The 19,004-nt window shown below is 52.8% G+C and overlaps 1 protein-coding gene across 1 annotated transcript; it reads left to right on the plus strand.

The window, feature by feature from the left end:
• Positions 1 to 693: 693 nt before the first annotated feature.
• Positions 694 to 18,956, plus strand: LOC104160496 (phosphofurin acidic cluster sorting protein 1-like; the record flags this gene model as incomplete). The annotated part of the gene is made up of 15 exons (XM_009698624.1): positions 694 to 781; positions 7,665 to 7,754; positions 8,107 to 8,232; positions 8,423 to 8,585; positions 8,743 to 8,834; positions 9,874 to 9,954; positions 10,757 to 10,816; positions 11,437 to 11,588; positions 15,582 to 15,675; positions 15,995 to 16,066; positions 16,374 to 16,504; positions 16,627 to 16,759; positions 16,884 to 16,988; positions 18,352 to 18,458; positions 18,773 to 18,956. Coding segments are annotated over 15 exons (1,678 nt in total), but the record flags the coding sequence as incomplete, so codon positions are not given.
• Positions 18,957 to 19,004: the final 48 nt, after the last annotated feature.

Raw genomic sequence — 19,004 nt, forward strand, 5'->3', positions numbered from 1 at the left:
ACATAGTTCCTCACAAGTAGTCTCCGTGGGAGTCGTGCTGCAGGTTCCTAGGCGGGAGGTTGGGGTGGCTGGCTGTCTCGCACGCACCGACTAATCCTGCGAGCAGCAAAAGTGGCTCTTCTCGCTCAACCTCCGGACTCCTTCGTGAGTTTTCCTGGAAGTGCCACTTACCATGCTGAGTCCCCAGGATTTGCGGTTGTCAGGATGGCTTTGCTGTATGAGGTTTCCTGCAGGGCTGCTGCCTCCCAGCTTCCCAAGTCAGCTCTGTGTGATACTGTGCAAGAGAAGAGCTGAGTTGTGATGTCTGCATGGGAACATTTGCCTTAACTAAGTCCAGGATAAGAGTGGATTTAAGTGCTTTGGTTTATAAATAAACAGCGCTGTGGCCAAGGTAGATTTAAGCAGAGCTGGCAACAGCCCTACTTGGGAAGGGATCTCTTTACCACATGGCCTGCTGTTGGACTTCCTGTCGCATGCTAATCCCTTAAGCCTGCTTTAGCTCTGTTAATTTTTCTTCTTTCCTTTTTTCCCCAATGGACTGTCTCGGTGGCACGTGAATGCCAGTATTCCTCGGCCAAGCTTGTGCCTGCAACCGGGCCAAGCATCCAGGCTGCCTTCTGAGCACCGGGTACCATGTGGCTGGGCCCCAGGGATGGTGGTGCCTGAATGTGTCCCATTCTCTCTGTCTTACAGGCTCTGCAGTCTGCGCCTGAAGAAACTCACGGTGCTGAAAGAGCTGGACAAAGAGCTGAGCTCCGTGCTTATTGCTGTGAAGATTCAGGTAGGCTCCTCTTCTTGCTGCTGGTAGCAAGCCCATCCTTGTGCCCTCTGTGAAGTGGTGGTCTGCATGTCCCTTGCCTTGTGTCAACCCCTTGCTTCTGTCTTGGTTAGCGCCTCTGGGAAGATTTTGGTTCTCTGGCAGGTGGGAATGATGCCCCAGGGACAGCAGCGAGCTGCCTGGTGCTGGTTTGTATCAGGTATGAATTTAGTTAGTCCTCTGTGCTGGGACAGAGTGCATCTTGCTTCCCTGCCTGCCTCAGCCAAGGCTCTGCTCTCAAGCTGCCCTTCAGAATTTGGCATCCCCTACCCCACTGTTCCTGACCCTTTTAACAAGCTCAGGGCTGGATGTTTTCTGGCAGTACCCTCCATCCGGATCCCCTGCCTGGGGAGTGAAGGGTGGGAAGGGAAATGTGGAAGGGATCAGCGGCTCTGTGTGTGACTTCTGCTGACATTTGCACTCTGTGTGATCTCACTGCTGCCTCTGCTGTCCCCTCCCTTTCTCTGTGCATCCCACCAGGCCTGGTGCCTCTACTCTGAACCAGGCAGAGGGGAAGGGAGAGGATCTTTGTCACCAAGAGGAGAGGGAATTTGCCACTATCCTGGTATGTGTGATCCTCCCCACTTCCTCTCTGCAGCTGGTGGTGAAGAGATGGGTCCCTGTGTGTGCAGGCACATCCTTTCCACCTGCCAAGGGACAGCATGGAAGCAAGATGTCTCTTGAATATGCTGTCCTTGCCACAGCTCCCCTAACCCAGCTAGGATGCTGATGTCCTTCGTTCGCTCTTGTCAGCTGGCAGAAAAGCTGCTGATCCCATTGAAAGCACTGTGGGGCGGGAGCTCAGCAGCTTTGCACTCCCACAGAGCTCTTTGTGCCGCACACATTAGGATCTAAATCCTGGATTAGTGCTGGAAGCTGCGGTATTAGAGGAGCTCTGGGACCCAGGGTTTGCCTTCATGGCAGACCTGATTTGCTTGCATAGAAGGAACTGCAAGCGAAATGTGTGAAAGCCAGGGCCTGGAGGGAGGACAGCAGGAGGATGCTGTGGTCCACACACTGTCCCACTTTGCCAGCCTTTCCGTCACCGTGTGTATGGTGTCATGCAGGAGAGCTGAAAGCACTGGGCTTTGACTCCCGAGACCTGTGCCCCTTTGGTGCAGGCTTTAGCAAGGGAACAACCTGGGCGGGAGAGAGACGCCCAGCCCCTGGAAATGTGGGAGCGATCCAGGCTGGGCCAGAGGTGCCAGCAGCACAGGACTGAGAGGCCGGGAGCCGACTGGGGGCTGTGGGTCCCACGAGGCTGGGAGGGCTAGGCTGGTCCCTCACTCCTTTTCTCTTCTGCACTGTTGGCCCAAGCTCTCTGTGCTTCTCTGGACTTGGGGAACCTTGGGCTCCCATGCAGCCCCTCCTTACGCTGGAGCTGCCATGTGCTGAGCATGTATGTCCTCAGCTGCCCCCTCTCTCATGCACTGCAAATGTGAGACTGTGGAAGAGGCTGCACAGTGGGACTCTAGCTCTTTCCAATGGATTGTCCCCGTCCCTGCCACATGCCAACCTTGCACCCCGTTGGCAAAAGAAATTAAGAGGCCTCAGCCATGACTGTTTGAGGCCACAGGGACTCTTCACTGCAGGGCTTCTTTCCCTGCCAGGGAACAGAGGCTGCATTCAGGGTCTTAATTTAAACACAGTCACCTCTCTGTGTGGCCGCATACCCATGGCTGCATGCTGGTGTAGGCTCTCTGCAAAGCTAAAGGAAACTGGAGGAGAATGCTTCTACCCACATTACCCTATGGCTTGACACTTATTGTGGGAGTGGGGTGGATTTTTGTACCTCCCCAGGCTGCTTGCACCTGCCTGACCAGCCGCCTTGGCAGGGTCGGGGGCTGCTGAGCCTTCCTGGAAGGCAGATGGAAGCTGTAGGCAGCTTCAGCGCAGCCTGCCTACAGAATGGCCTCAGATGAATCCATCCCTCCTGCTCCTCTCCTAGGTAACAGATGAGTCATGCTTGCAAGAAGCTGTTTGAAGGCTGCCCAGCGAGCGTTGCCATCTCCATCTTTTGGATGGAAACAGCTGATGCATGTAAATTGTGGAGGACCTGCAAGTTCCCAAGGGGGCAGCTGGGGGTTAGTGGAAAGGGGAGCTATATTTTCTCTCATTTCAGTAGTAGCTCTGTTGGGTTAAGGAAATTGCCTGTCTGGAAGTTGCTGCTCTGAAAGGCAGCTCTGACCCTGCCTGAGTGGAGCTGGCACCAAGACAACAGCCCCAGCGCTGGAGACAGCCTTCTCAATGAAAGTACGTGACCCAAAGGATAGTGTAAGCCTGTCTAGAATATCTGATCTCCTCGCAGTGATCGTGCCCTTCTGGTCTTAAAAGACAGCTTCCAAGTGTGGCATGTGCTGTGATCTGCTCCTTCATCTAAGAAGATTGCTGTCAAAGGACTAAGAGAGCTTTCTATGTCTACAGAACATACGCATTTCCTAGAGGTGATTTGAATATTTAATGTTCACTGGCTTCCGGTGAGCTAAAGTCTGAATTACGGTGAAAAAGGGGACTTACTGTCATATCGCTTGAGTGGTTTTTAAACCTTTGGCCCCTGTTATTTGTTTTAACAGACTGGAGATGTCATAGAGCATTTCCTTCTGTGTATTGTTCAGCATGGCATTAAGAGATTCAGATGTGCCTGGCTCAGCTCCGTAAAGGTGCAGATATCTGTCTTGACGTTGTAACTGATTATGGTGTGAAGGGAAACGTAGTGCTCCCTCTCGGCAGAGAGACTTACTATATTCAGAAACACACAGTCTTGAGTTGTGAATAGAGGAAACAATCAAAGAAAGAAGAAAACAAGGCCCAGCACTCCCAGAACTTTCAGCTCCCGTGACAGATGCTGTGGAGGGATGCAGATTCTCCTGCAGCTGCTTGCAGGATGTGGCCGGTGACTCAGGTTCAACCTTTGGTGCTGCTGTAGAGGGATGATACTGGCAGCCCCTACATATCAGACCAGAATGTGTGCTACAAAATAGACCAGGCTGAGAAGTTCGTTCGCCTCTGCCAGGCCTGCCTGCTGTCCCAGCCCTGCTCCCTGCAGCAACTTGGGATTTTTTTGCTCCTTCTTGCTATGCATGGAAGGTACATGCAGAGTTTTCTGTTTACACCTCACTCATGTGTTGTTTCTAATCTTTTTGCAACCACTTGTAGGATTTTCCACTCCTGCCTGAGCAATCCCAGCTATCCCCTAAATAACTAAATTTGCTGATGATATTTAATAGGCTGCTCTCTCCCCAGATGCACCTTTAGCTTGAATTCTGGGTAGTGCTTTGCTGTCTGCCTTGGCCTGGTCTCCCATACTATGTTAGCTCGCTTTCCTTTTTCAGGTTTGGTATGGTCTTCTAGCCTCAACCTTCTGTTTTAAACAAGACCCATCAGGACAGATTTATACCTGAATTTGGGGATTGTACCTTGCGTACCAGACATGGGCATCATCGTGTGCCTGTTTATAGTAGTGAAAGCTCCTCTATGTTTTCAGGTAGTGGAGGTCGGTGACCACAACCTCTCCCTATTGCTTTTCACTTCCTTGATGGTCTTTGTTGTCTGTGATCTTTACTGTAACAACCTGATGTTAAGTTTTCCTGTAGTACTGATGGTGATACTCAGCTGTTCTGCTGAGAAATTGATTGTGTCTGACATTATTTGAATTGCAAAACAGCTGAGCTGCATCAGGTGTTCAAGGCCATGTCCAGTTGAGGTTTGAATTTCTCAAGGGATGGAGAATCCTCAGTCTTCTTTCTGTGTCCTGTCCCAAGGTTTGACTGCACTCACAGAAAATAAAATACCCCGGTAAAGTACCCCTTCACCCTCTCTTTTTCCAGCTGAACAAACACAGCTTACTTGGCCTCTCCTTGTATGTCCTGTGCTCCAGCCCCTGACCAGCCTGATGTCTTCTGCTGGACTTGCTCCAGTCTGTCACTGTCTATCTTGTACTGGGGAGCTCAAACTGGCTCTGGAATCCAGTTGTGGTATCACCAGTGCTGAACGGAGGGGAGGAATCCCTTTCTTTGCCTGCATGTTTGCTGAGGCTGAGATTGGCGCAAGAGGGCATGCTGCCGATGTAGAGGTAACTTGATGTCCTGCAGGATCCTCCCTGTCCCTGTCTACAAAGCCTGTCCTGCTGCCTGGGGTTCTTCCCAGGCAGGAAAGTCATGGGATGTCCTAGGGAGGGACTTTGCTTTTGCCTTTATTGAACCTCATGAGGTTTGTGGTGACCTTACTAGAAATCCCCAATTGTTCTGAAGTCCCTGTTGCTGACGGGCAAGTAGTTTCTAATCTGTTTAATTGGAACAACACTAGTTTCTGCTGGGTCGTGGTTTGCTTCTGAAGATGGTCAGTGTTTCCTACTGAATATGTGAATGCCATCCATTTCATGTAACCTAGCGTACCTTCCAGGTCGACCTTGAGCTTTAGGTAGTGGCTTTACCTTGCTGAGAGGACTGTACCTCACGCATTTGCAGTGCAATGCCTAGCTCTTTTTCTGCCCCTGTGTGCTATGCTCCATGGTGCCCCGGGAGCTGATCCTCTGGCTGAGCTTAGACATTATAATCTCCCTTCATGTGACTCCACAGGCCAGGTATCTCCTAGGACTTGAGCTCAGCCAGGTTGCAGCCTGCCAGGTGATTGCACCCATAAAGAACTGGTCCAGACCTAAGAAGTGCTGCTGTTTAGGGGTCTCTGAGCGCAGCTGCTGCTCCCTTCTGCTTGTGTTGTGATAACGAGCTAGCCTTTGTCCTAGTCCTTGCAATGCCACGTGGATGTGCACCGGCGTTTCGCTGAGGGCCAGAGCCTAGGACTGGAGCTGAATGTGTACCTTCCATCGTGGTAAATGACAGTAACACACAGGATGGCAATGCTTACTGGATGTGCCACCCAGGCTGTCGTCACCTTTCCTTTGCTGTAACTGTCTCCAGAAATAGCATCATAAAGAAGAATAATTGCACCAGTATATGTGTTTTGATGAAAGAACAAAGTGTTGGTGGATAATCTCTCGGCAACAAACAGCAAATGGTAAATGTGCTAAAGTAAATGGTCACTCTTATAGTGACCACCTATCATCTCTTATTAAAAAAGAGTTCAGGAAGAAAGAGTCAGTGCATGCTTGGCCAGGAAAGCTCATAAATGGTGAAGTTTTCGCTTCATTTTTAGGAAGACCTTTCACAGGAAATCCTCACTTGTGGCATGGTTGCCAGGAGCAATGTTGCAAACAGCTCAGACTGGGCCTTTTGAAAACCAATTTGAGTCTTGCTAGAGCTTGTCGTTGCTCAGGTATCGGTGAGAACTGTAACGCTGCATTGCTGCAAAAACATGGAGGCCTTTCTTGCCTCCTCTCTGTACGTTGTTTGGCTTTTTTCCTTGGTAGCATGGGTAGCACCAGCAATGGAGGTGCAGGAAAGGCCTTATATCAGTGCCACCCAGGCTTGCTGGACACTGCTGAAGTTCCCATCAGCCGCCTTCCTCGGTGCTTGCTGGGTGCTGAAACATGCCTGTGCCTGTTGCTGTTCTCTGATTGCAGAGAGGATGTAGCTGTGGTCTTCTTTACGGTGCTGCCTGCATGCTCCTGTCATGACTTCTAGGGCTGCTGTCCCATTTGCAGCAGGGATGAAGAGCTGGGGGCTCACCAAGGCTCTAACCTCGCCTAACCTTAGCCAAATCTAGTTGCTGAAGGGTCTCTGGCCATGGCATCTGTCAGGATCAGGCTGGGAAGGGTGTGGGGATGCAATGAGGTCTTGAAAAGGGGCAACATATATGAGGTGGGACCTGGTTCCTTTGGATGGCTGTGCCTATTTGGTTAGCTTTGACCCATCTGCTCACTAGCCCACTGTTTAAATTAAAGGACTGCTCACAAAAGCAGTAACTGATTTGCAGGGTCAGCTGTACTGGCCTGTCCTGTGGCCTCCCTAAATCAATGTCTCCCCTTGCTGGCCCATTCACAGGGAGGCACGAGAGAATGAGGAACCACCATGGGCTATTTTATACTTGGACCTGGTCCCGCAGCCCTGTGGGGATACAGCCAGTGGGCATGGGCCTTTTAGGGGGGGTCTGTGAGTTGTGCCACCCTATGACCGAGAGGGCCTGGTGCACGCAGGCAGCATTTTTCATCCCCCAAGCTGTTCAGTGTCTCTTTCAGCAGCCAAGCCGTAGAGATAGTAAAGATAGGACAGAAGCAAAGGAAAGAGTTGGAGTGAGTATGTGGTTAGAATGTCTGTCTTACTGCCCTCCTGGGGCAAAAATCCATTTGTACATGTGGAAAGATGAGGACATTTGCCCGAGGAAAAGACTAGAAGTAGTTTTCTGAGACACAAGCTGGGCAAGCGGGGGGACCCCTCTTTCCCGGGGACATCCTGCCTTGGTCATCCATCCTGCCAGCTGTGCTTGGGCCAGGGGTCTGCACTGGGTCTGTCTGCTGCGGGGCAGAGATGTGCTCCAGGATCTGTCACTTTCCTGACTGGGCAGTGTGTGGGGACCCTTTCCTTTCCTTGCTGGTGCTCTATGCATGGTTCCGTCTGGCTCTAGCAGTGTCCTCCTCCACAGTGTCTGGTGGGCTTCAGGTACAAGGAGATGGATTAAGCAGAGCAGGCTTGGGAAGAGCCAAATGCTCCCTGGCAGGTGGGCAAGGGGAAGGAGCCTTCGGCAGCTCAGGAGAAAGTGCAGGCTTTTGCAAAGCGTTGATTGGTGTGTGTAAGATGGCTCTACGAGGTGGGACAGAACAAAGTCAAGGCACTGGCTCTTTCCTGGTGGATTGTGAACACCATTGACTTGTGCGTGTATGTGTGGTGCAGTGGAATCTGTGACCAAGATGCTCCAGCATAGCTGTGTGCATCTACCAATCTTCTTGTAGGGTTCAAAGCGAGTCCTGAGATCAAATGAATACGTCCTCCCGCCTGGCGGCCTGATGGAGACCGAGCTGGAGCTGACCTTCTCACTGCAGGTACCCAGTGTTGCCTGGTCCTCTGGGCTCCTGGTGCTCCCGTCACCCGGCATTTCTTGACAAGCATGGCTTTGGGGGCTCAGTGTGAAGGGGGAAGCCTCTGAGGAGGGGCTTCCTGCAGTTGCCCATGCTTAGATCATAACAGCACAAATGCTCCATTGCTCCAGGTTTCTTTTTGCTGGGCGTGGGGATTTGGAGGATGATGCAGAGTGCAGGTGACCTTTGAGGGGCACCTTAAAGCTCAGCAGGTCAGATCCTGCTGTACATCAGCACTGAGGAAGAATTTTCTACCTGTGTGTCATGCTGAGCCTTGCCCTCATGCTGCCATCTTCCCTGTGCTGCCCTTCCCCAGTACCCACACTTCCTCAAGAGAGATGGCAACAAACTACAGATCATGCTGCAGCGGAGGAAGAGATACAAGAACCGCACGATCCTGGGCTACAAGACCCTTGCAGTGGGCATCATTAACATGGCCGAGGTACAGGGTGCTGGGAACAGAGGGGAGCTTCGCATGGCCTCCCTGTGCCAGCGCTGGGAAGGGAACTGGGCAGGCTGGCAGGCGCTCAGCGCTGTGAGTGCTCTGGCTTGTTGGCTAGCTATAAGACAGAGGGGGTGGGCTACCAGCTGCCGTTGTGTCACCCTGGCAGGGGACTTGTCTGTCTGCCTAGGTGATGCAGCACCCGACGGACGGCGGGCAGCTTCTGGGTCTCCACAGCAACATGAAGGACATGAACATCCGAGTGGCTGAAATCAGCATCTATTCTTTGTCCAGTCAGCCCATTGACCATGAGGATGGGAGCGTCCCCTCAGGTCCTAAAATCAAAGCTTCAGGTGTGTTAGTGCTCATCACAGACCTAAAGGCAAGCGTTTGGGACAGGACGTGGCTAATGGAGTGTGTCCCCAAGCACCTGCCAGCAGTACCAATCATTTCACTGGAGCCATGACAGGCGTCATGCTTAGTTCTGGCATCTGCACTGTCTGCTTTCAGATCGCTCCCCAGACATTGATAACTACTCTGAAGAAGAGGATGACAGCTTCTCCTCAGAGCAGGAAGCCAGCGATGATGCTGTGCAGGGTCAGGTAAGGGAGACCTGGCAAGGTGGCTTATGTCCTGGTCCCATTTTTGGGGCAAGAGTCAGGGGTTAAGGGTCTTGATCACCCTGAACACTCTCATCTCCCTTGTAAACATTTGTCGTGGTTTCAGAGGGCAGAGAGCCACAGTACCTGACAGCAGGAAGAACTGTGGGTTGCTGTCGAGTCTGTGGTGGCGCAAGGGACTTTGGAGAGCCATAGGTCTCACCCATCTGTCCTTGGAGCTCTCTGGTCTGCAGCATAAAACCCCTGCTGAGCCCCCTCCATCTTGCATCATGATCCTCTCCCATCTCCCTGTGATAACAAGCCAGAGACTGCCCTCTCTTTGAGAAAGAACAGAGATTTTAGGAAGAAGTACAGTCTGGGTCTGAAAATGGTCAGAGGTTGCAGACCCATCCCAACCCTGTGACAAGCTGTGCCACTGCTGTTTGCTGTCTTGTTGTGGTGCCTACACTCGAGGCCAAAAAAGACTTGTGGTAGCATGCTGATCAAGCACAGGGACAGACCCCTGTTCAGAGTCCTCCATATTACCTGTCCCATCGTGCTGCGTTAAGATATCAGGGCCCCATGTCACCAGGAGCTTTGTGTATTATTGAGGCCGATCCCTGGAAGAACACTTTTTGTGAGCTCAGGTGCTGCACCCTCTGAGCTAACCCTGGAGAGGGGAGAGCAGGAGAACCACACATGGGTCATGGGGAGGCTGGTGAGTGCAGAGAGAAGAGTTTTATGTTGTAACAAGGACTGTTGCAGAAAGCTGCTGTCTCTTCTCGGGTTCTTGCTGGTGGATGTCCCTCTGGAGGGGCCTGGGGGCAAAGGCGCTGGGGAAGAAGGTCTGTTGGGGGACAGTGGTAAGGAGGGAGAAGGAGCTGCATAGAGAGAGGTGGCAGAAGTGAGAAGCAAGACTCTGGGAGAATAGTAAACCAAAGCTTTTCAAAATGGGGGGGAAGCGTGGGGCAGGGGAACTTCTAGGAGATGCTTCTCCCTGCATTCTGAGTTGCTCTGATGTGCTGTGACCTTTTACCTGCAGGATCTGTTTGACGAAGAGGATGACTTGAGGAAAACCAAGAAGGCTAGGAGGAAAATGATCCGAACCACATCAATGACCAGAGTAACATCAGCATTTACAACGTGATCAAAGGGATGGAAGGGATTCACTTCCTCCCCTCCCTGCAGGGAGTGAGGGCAGTTTTGGCGGGGGATGCTGGCACTGGTGCAGAGCAGGGGAGAGAGCCCTTGACTCTGAGAAGAAGGGGCAAACCTCTTGCCATTAATGAGTTAGCTTGCTGCTCAGAGCTGTGCTCCAGCTGATGGTCTGTACTGTGTTTAGCCTGGCTTTGTATCAATGATGATCTGTGTGCAACACAATTTTGACTTGCTGCTGTGACATGGTCTCTCCTCTTTCCCTCCCTGAGGAAGGGGAAGGTTGGCGCTAGGAAGGGTGAACCATTAGCAGCTCCTCTGCCTGTCAGCAGAAGCGGGGAGCTGCCCTGCCAGCCCCCTGCTCTCCAAGAATCTCCTTGTCCCCATCTGCTTCAGCCCTGCAGGTCCCTGGACACCTTCTTCCTGAGTCTGTTCCTCATCTTTTCTTGCTGGAAGGCAGCATTCCTCAACCAGATGGTCTGGGGAGAAAGGGGATTTAAATGGAGAGAAAGTGCTATTCCAGCCTGTAGCAGAGAGAGTCTGAGTCCTTGCGCCCTCCCTCATGCCCAGATACAGCGGCTTCTTGCAGAGTCCAGATTTAGTCCAAATCCTACAGCAAATTTAAAAAGCAAGGGAGATCATAGCTGACTTTGGGCCTGTGGATCCAGAAAGGAGTTGACAGCATGTTAAAGAGAGCAACCATGGCCTGTCATCTTGGAATATGGTTTGATAGTTTTGCTGATCTTTTTTCTTCCCTTGTTTTGTTTTAGCAACCAAACTTCAAGCAGAAATTTGTGGCTTTGCTGAAGAGGTTTAAAGTGACGGAGGAGGTAAGCAGCAGGAAGCTGGCAGTGTCTCCTACAAATGTGTAGATGTCAGAGGGATGGTTCCCACTCACTGGGAGCACAAGGCATGAGCTACAGGTGTTCAGGGATGTTACCAAAGGTGGTGCAAGACATGACAGGCTGGGCCTTGGCTTTTGCAAAGCCTTCTGCCTCAAGAAGGCAGCTCTGAGCCTCACGCTCAAATCAAAAACACCTTCCTGGTGGGGAGAAGCGCCAGGGGAGGAAGGGTGCTGTCATACGCTGGCTCTACCCCAGGAGCTGGCATTGCAGGGGCAATCCTGTTCATGACTGAGAGCAGGCTAACATCAAACCTGGGGATAGCTGGCTCAGCTGGGAGCCTGCACTGAGTGTGCAGCACAGCTGGTGGAAGTCCTCCCGGGTATCTTAACTCCCAGTAAGTATGATGGGTGTCTGAGACTCCTTCAGGTGCCATGCTCTTGGCACAATGACAGTGTGACTTGCTTCTTCCACAGTCTGGATTTGACTCCGTGAGGTGGAAACAGTGCCGTAGCATGCCTAGTGGCTGGGAGGGAGCTTGTGCATGCCTGGCCTGGGATGCAGGTGACTCCGTTTCTCTTCATTACCTTCCGGGCTTGATTCCACAGGTCCTGGACTCTGACCCTGTAGACCAGACCCAGGAGGTGGAGGAAGACCTTGGCTTGCTGTATGACAGCCTGGAAGAATGCAACAACAGTGACAGCGGCCCAGAGATTGAGGACAATGAGAGTGTGCACAGCACACCCAAGCCCACCCTGAGGTAAGGGTTGCAGGGAGTCACAGGCTGACAGCACAGTCTGTGGCACCTGGAGAAATGCCCTCTGACACTTTTCTATTGCTTGGGCTGACGCAAGCCTTGTCTTGTCTCTGCTCCCATCACCATCTTCTGTTGTCACCACTGAGCTCCTCACTTTCATATCCTTTTTAATAAACTCAAAACTACCCATTAAAACTGGCGTCCTTCACATTTAGTCTCATTTAATTTCCTGCCAGCCCAGCATCTGACACTTAACTGATCTGCTGGAAAAGTACCTACTTGATCTAAGCTCCCACTGTTCCCAGCTCTCCTGTCTTTCTGCTGACAGTCCTGGCCTTCTCAGGGCTCTCCACACTGAAGCATGCCTGTCTTTTGAGCACTTTGTGACTGCTTGGGCCAGTCCTTGTGTCCCTGTGAGACCTGCAAGCTGCGTTCCCACCCTTTGTGGAGACATGTGACTAGCAACCATCAGTGATGTTCCTCGCCCTGTTCCCCAGGCACCGGGTAGCTTGACTTGCTCGGCCAAGCACTGCTGACTTGGCACAGAGGTCTCCAGTGGACCATGCAGTGAACCCAGGCTTTTCTCCCACGTGATCTGTGTTCATCCGGCCTCTCTGCTCATGGCTGTTCTGTTTCTGTGCTGTCCTTTTATGAGAAAGTTGCCTTTTATCGTGTTTCTACTTAGCTGCCTTACAGTGCGCTAGGTCTCTTCTAGGCAAACCAAGTTTACTTGTCATTATACTTTCTATAGTTCGGTATTTAAATATAATTTGCATTATTTGGAATCCCTGCTGAAGGTATTTAGCAGGGGTAGGAGACTTAATCTGCCACAGGCAAAGTGTTTGAAATTAAGTCTGCTGGATTCAGGAATCCATGGGGCACTGGGGAAGAAACAGGAGCATGACAGAAGTCATGTTTTCCACAAACCCACAAACTGTTGTGAGGGAGACAGCAGGCGTGTGGGCAAGGGGGAGCTGCTTAGGTGGCCTGCTTGGACTCCAAAAGGAGTTTCACATGGTCTCTCATCAAAGGAAACAAAGATGCTGTGGAGGAAAAAGGAAGGTCTTTTTGTGGTCAGGTAACGGTTTATGTATGTAAACTATGTAAAACTATGGAGACTGTAAGAAAAGACTATAGAGAGTATTTAAAAATAAGCCCCTGTCCTGGTTCTGCAAGTACCTACTTGGAAACATCTGGTCCCTGGGAGAGCATCCATGGGGAAGTGCTGGTTTGTGCCTGTACCTGCCATTACTGCCTGCCATGGGTGTTTGCTGCTGTCTCTGGCAGGACAGCCTGCAGGGCCCTGGGCTGTTTTTCAGCCTGTTCACAAAATGTCCCTAGCTTGGTTTGCTCTCAAGTGCCTCAGTTTCTGGAAGTGCCGAGTGTGCATCCCCTTGAATTCACATTACTGGGTCTGTACTTTAGAAAAAGGGATGTGGGAGCCGACTGCCAAGGTCTTTAGCGTAGGCTGCGTGATTCCGAGACACTGCATCGCTTTCTCTGCTGGTGATGACCTTCCAGCCTGTAAATTCAAGATGCGATCCTCGTGTTGGATTTATTTATTGTCAGAGGCAGCCTTGCTAGACACTGTGAAGGTATTAAGGACGTTAAGGTAGTCCTTAAAGGTGAGCAGTGGCCGGTGCCCTGGATTGGGCCAGTGGTGTTGGGAGCAGATAGCCACCCTTTTGATCAGCCAGGGAGGCCACGCAGCTATAGGCTGCTCCTGCACTGGGGCAAAACTGGAGCTAGAATGGAGGCAGTTAGGTAAGACCTCAACAGTCAGAGCCCTTGATTGAAGATCAGAGGTGAAGGAGCAAATATCTCCAGAGGTGAAACTGGGAAAATGAATGGAGGAGAGTGGGCTAATTTATTGAAAACAGAAGGAGGCTATGCAGAAGGGCTGGGATTTACCTAAATCTCAACCTGCTGAGACTCAGACTCAATCATGCCTTTAAACTGAGGAACAGGGAAAGCTGAGAATTGCAGAAGAGCTCTGTGCTCAGTGTGACACATCCTCTAGGGATGAAAGCTTCTGAATTACAAGTGAGAGAGGGCAGAAACGGACACAAGCTTCCATGTGGAAGGAGGAGACAGACCCATTTAAATAGGGTGTTGAAAGCCATGAGGATGAAGATACATTTTTGAGGTGCCGGTGGCACCAGGGGTATGTCACGTTCTGGTGGGATTACTGGGACAGTACAGAGGAGTGTGGGAGAGATGCCGAATGGGGGGTGAATTGTTAGAAAACTTACTATTTCTCTGGTAAGACTCTTAAGTTATTAACATAGTCTATATGGATTGAAATTGCTGTCTGATAAAAGGCAAGTGTGGAGTAATGACTGTACAGGGTGGTGACAATGCCTGAGATCCTGTAGCAGAGATTGGAGGGCTGGAGAGAGCAGAAAGATGTTAACAACAGGAGGCATCATTTATCCCTGTGTGACCTGGAGAAAATGTCCCACCAGGGCCCGATTCCGACTCTAAACCTGGAGCTTTAGTAAATGAACATGTCATGAAGCAGCTTGGTCATGGAGCCAGTGAGGTGAAAATCAAACCTTGACTTCTCCCAGCCAGTGTATAAACACTGCTGCTGAAGAGCTGCTCTATGGTGGGGACTATCGTTTACTGAGATGAAATATCCTTGTAGGAGCAGTAAAAACAAAGAACCTGACAAACACTATTGTGCCTGGCAGCACAGCGTGCTGTATGTAAGTGAGGAAGCATGGCAAAAGGGAGAGTAAAAGGAGCAGCCAGGTTGTTCAGAGGTCTGTAGGTATCCTGCAGAAAGCTGTAGATATATCCAGAGGAGGACGATGGAAACTCTGGCAGAGTCCTAACAGAAGAAGTGCTCTATATCCTACACCTGTGCGGCCATCCCTGGAAACCTGCAACCTGGTATTCCCATCTGCACACCAGGCAAATCAGAGGAAACTTTTCCTGGGAGTTAGTGAGAAAAAAAACAGAGATAATAGCTTAGAGGGAAGGTAGCTCAAATCTCCTGCAGGGAAGTCACACATTGCAGCTGGGCTGCAGTTGCTGCAAGGGTCCTGGAAAAGCTGACAGGTGAGATCCAGTGATAGAGCCTGCTCGTTTCCTAAAGACAGGTCTTTGAGCAGCCCACAGGGATGTGGAGGGGGTCCTTGGCAAATAAATAATGGCTGGAAAAAGGAGAAGCTCACACTGTGGTGGCGGAGGCTGTCCTGCTGCCCCAAGGGAGTTCCTGTGTTGAACGTTTGGGAACAGGACCTTGGAGTTGCACTGTGTGGCTCTACCAAAACCTCAGCTCAGAGACCTAAAAAAAGGCAAAATTAAGTGCTGGAGAGCAAAACAGGACATTGCTGTGCTGCTGCGCTACCTGAGATGTGGTTCTGTGTGCAATACCGTGGTCTTCAGAGCTGTGGGAAGAGGGAAAGCAGAAAGGGAAGGTGGAAGCTGCTGCTGGAAGTGTGCAGCAGCAGTCATCAGAGGCAAGGAGCCCTCCCTGGAAAAAGGGGAGTGGAAGGGAAGACAGCGGCAATCTGTGGAAACCGTAGTGGTGCAGAGGGGGCAGAGAGGTTCAGGAGCACTTTGGTGTTGTGGTGTTGACAGAGACTGTATACCAGTGAGATGGGGCAAGGTGGTGGTTCCTCACCCTGCACTGCCGTGGTACAGGATCACCAGAGAGAGAAATCGCTGCTGCTTAGGAGACGGGGACCCTACCTCCAACTCACGGGAGTCACAGGTTTAGTCCTGTTGGTCAGGGGTGGCCCCATCCTGTCCCTGCACCCAGCATTGTTGCGGTAGACAACCATGTGTGGGGCTGGCAGTCTGCCGACGCGTCTGCCCCTAGACACTTAGGTGTCTGGCCCTGTGTCCCACTGGGAACATCTCCGCAGTGCTCTGTGCTTGGGACAGGCCGGCATGGGTGTGCTGGGATCATGGTGACTTCGTTCCTCTCTTATTCCTGCCTTTTTCTCTCCCGTCTGTCTGTCTGTTCGTCTGTCTGTTTCTCTGCAGGCGTTTCTTTGAGGGAGTCTCTCATTCTGGTTCCCAGACTGAGATCGGCAGTCTGCACAGCCAGAAAGGGCAGGATCAAGAGTCGGGCAGCCCTGTGAGTTACACCACCACCACCACCACCTCTTGCCCCCTTCCCTCCCCAGCCAGCCCAGCATCCTCACAGTGCCTGCAGCTCCCTCTTGAGACCGCAGCTCCTGGCAGCACCTGCCTAGGGCTGCTACTTCCCTTCTTTCCTCTTCTTTTTCCCAGCGCAGGCAGACAGGTAGCGATGGGGACATCCTCTGGGGCTGGTCCCAGGGGGATGCCGGGCTCCCCTGTGGGAGCGTGTGTTTTGTGAGGCCAGGCGTGGGTCACTGGCAGCTGCCCTGCTCAGGGTGCTCCATCCTGCTCTGACCCCACTCCCTGTCCCCCAGGGCGAGGCAGACAAGCGGAAACCAGGAGCTCTCCGACCACAGGAAGAGCCAAGAGTGGAGGTCCCTGCAGTGGTAAGTCCAGGTTATGGGATGTGGAGCAGGGCTTGAACTCCTTCAGGTGCCCACCTTCCTTTCTAGGGTACCACGGGTGCCCACCAGCCTGGGAGCAGGGCTGGGGGAACAAGTAGATTGGGATGGAGAGCAGCAAGAGTGGAAGAAGGGTTAGGGTCTGCAGGAGATGCAGCCCAGCCCCCTCGAGGCCCTGCAGCCTTGGCTCTCCAGCAGAGCCACCAGGCCTATCCTGAATGGGGGCACCCATGGGTGCAGGGAGCAGGGCAGGGAGAGCGGTGTGTGCAAAGTGACTGTGTGTGGCCCTCAGGAGCTGGCTGCAGAGGAGCCATGTTCACGGCTGGCCCCCGCAGAGGCTGCCACGAGGGAGGGCAGTGTGGACAGGCTGGCCCAGCTGGGCCCCGGGACCAAAGCCGAGCTCCCCAGTGCTGTGTCCCCAAGGTAAGGCAGGTCTGCACCCCATACCAGGGCTGAGAGGCTCACGCTGGCGCCCTGGGGTTTATGGGAGTTGGTGGAAATGGGATTTTCTCAACGATGTTGCCTGTCCTGCTTCTTACTCACAGCAAGGCGGAGAGCAAGCAGTTGTGGCGTCCCCGCAGCACCTCTGTGAAGGACCGACAGAGCTCAAAGGGACAGGGTGGTCGGGCAAGTAGCCTGGACAGTGAGAGCTCTCCAGACTCATGGCACAGCACCCAGGTGAGGCTCTGGAAGCCACCTCACCTGGAGGCTTCTCACTCAAGAGCCCTGCCAGGCCTTCAGCCTTGGGTAGAGCGCCTAAGGCAGCTGGCTGGAGTTAAATTTTGTGATGATGCTATCATAGGTGCCCCGAAAGTCTGTATACGATCAGCTGAACCAGATCCTGGTCTCAGACGAGCAGCTCCCCGAGAGCATTGTGCTGGTGAATGTCGCCGAGTGGCAGGGGCAGGTGAGTAGGTGTGACAGGAGCTGAGTGCATGGAGGGAGCTTTAAGCAGGGTCCCAGGGGATTGTCCCAGCCATTGCAGGGTGTCCTAGGGAAACTGGCACCAGCTGTGCCCTCCTCTCCCACCAACGTGACCCTTCCTTCAGAGAACCGGTGCATTTGCATAGCACTGAGCTACGTACACAAGAGTCTGGTGTGTCTCCTCTGTCGTGTGCCACACACCAGCATTGCTGGTGATCCTCAAAGCACGATACCCTGAGCAGTCCCAGAAAGGCTGGTTAAGGGACTGTACCTTGTGCCCTCACTGCTAGGTCCTGGCTCCCAGTGACCACACTGGTGGTCAGAGCTTTGTTGGGTGCCCTGGCAGAGGTGCCAGATCCTCTCTGCTGACACCAGGCCTTGGGAAGCAGCAGAGGAGCCATTTCTGGAGATGGGAGAGCATAGCACACTGCTCCCAGGGAGCATTAACTGCATTGTCAGAGCTGGGGTCTCTGGGCAGGGAGGTGTGTGAGGCCTTCCTGCCTCATGCTGATCACCATCGTGTCCGTGTGAGGACAGGCCCAGCCCCTGATGAGCACCTGTCTCCCCCATGCATGGAGGAGTTGACTGCTGAAGGTGAGCAGGACCACGAACGTGTGTGCAAACGTGCGAAAACAGCCATTATATAAAGCACTGGCGAGACCCTTTTGGCATCCTGCAGCTACATCTAAACATCCAGAAACAGCGCTGAAAAATCAAGGCAGGGTTTGTGGCAGAAGAAAGGGTTTCTTAGTGAGAGGTGGTAGCATCTTGACCCAAGCTGCACATCCTTGGTGTGTTCCTGCTCTAGCTCTTGTCCTGACAGAGAAAAAAGGAGCAACGCCCATTCCCAGACCCTGTCATGGCATCTTCTAAGCCCCCTTCTCTAGCACGACTGCCTGTTTTACCCCTGTTCAGCTGCACGCAGACACCTGAAGAGGCACAGAAGGATTTTAGAGTGCCACAGTGGGAGAGAGCAAGAGAAGGGAATGAGCAGAGGGGGACTGAGCCTAGAGCTGGGCCCTGCTGTGGGAGGGTAGGATTTGAATCAGAGGGTGCCTGGACCAAATGCTTTATCTCAAGGAGCAGAGCCTGGCTTGTGGGACAGTTTTGCCCTTGCCATCGCAGGGTGGTGAGTGCTGGAACAGAGCTGGGAAGAGCAGGGATGCTCAGGCATGCAGCCAGGGGTGACCTGATGGTTTCAACCTCGCTGCAGGTCATGGGTGGGGACAGTGGCCCCAGCTCTATCCCAGGGGACACAGGGGCCAGGGCAGGCATGGGCTGGTGCTGGCTGGCACAGCCATGCTCCCTCCCCAGGGTGCCTTAACCCAAGCTCTCTGCATTGGCAGTACGTGAGTGAGCAGCTCCAGGCGCACAAGCAGTTGGTTGTATCCACCTGCTCCGTGGCGGACATCCAGGCAGCCTTCAACACCACTGTTTCCCGCATCCAGCGATAGTGAGTACAGCTTGGGCTTGGCCTGGTGCCTCCCTGTGACTACAGGGAAGGGCTGGGAAGGGCCCTGGTTCCCCCAGGGCTCATTAGGACCCTTTGGGATTGTGGACGCAACTATAGAAGCAGGTGGAGGCCCTGGGGAAAGGGGAGGGGGAAATCCCAGTGGTGGTTGTGCCCATGGCAGTGCTCAGCAAGCTGGAAATTGTCAGCCATTAGTTTCTGATGCAGGGTCGGGTGGCCTGGCAGGGCACATCCCCTGCCCCACCTGCTGAGCCTCTGTGCATCCCTCACCATCTCCTTTTCTCTCCTTTTGGCAGCTGTAACTGTAACTCCCACATGCCTCCCCCTGTGAAGGTGGTGGTGGCGGGGGACCAGAGCTACCTGAGCGTTGTCCTCCGTTTCTTCGTGGAGCAGCTGGCCAGCAAAACACCCGACTGGCTCAACTACCTTCGCTTCCTGCTTGTGCCGCTGGGTGAGAGCCACTGGGAGCCCGGCTCCTGGGTTGTCCTCTTCCCGCCACCCTGGGCTTTCCTACCTGGAGCCAATGTT

The sequence above is a fragment of the Cariama cristata genome, unplaced genomic scaffold, assembly GCF_000690535.1.
Source record: "Cariama cristata isolate BGI_N322 unplaced genomic scaffold, ASM69053v1 scaffold13634, whole genome shotgun sequence".
Classification (NCBI taxonomy): domain Eukaryota; kingdom Metazoa; phylum Chordata; class Aves; order Cariamiformes; family Cariamidae; genus Cariama; species Cariama cristata.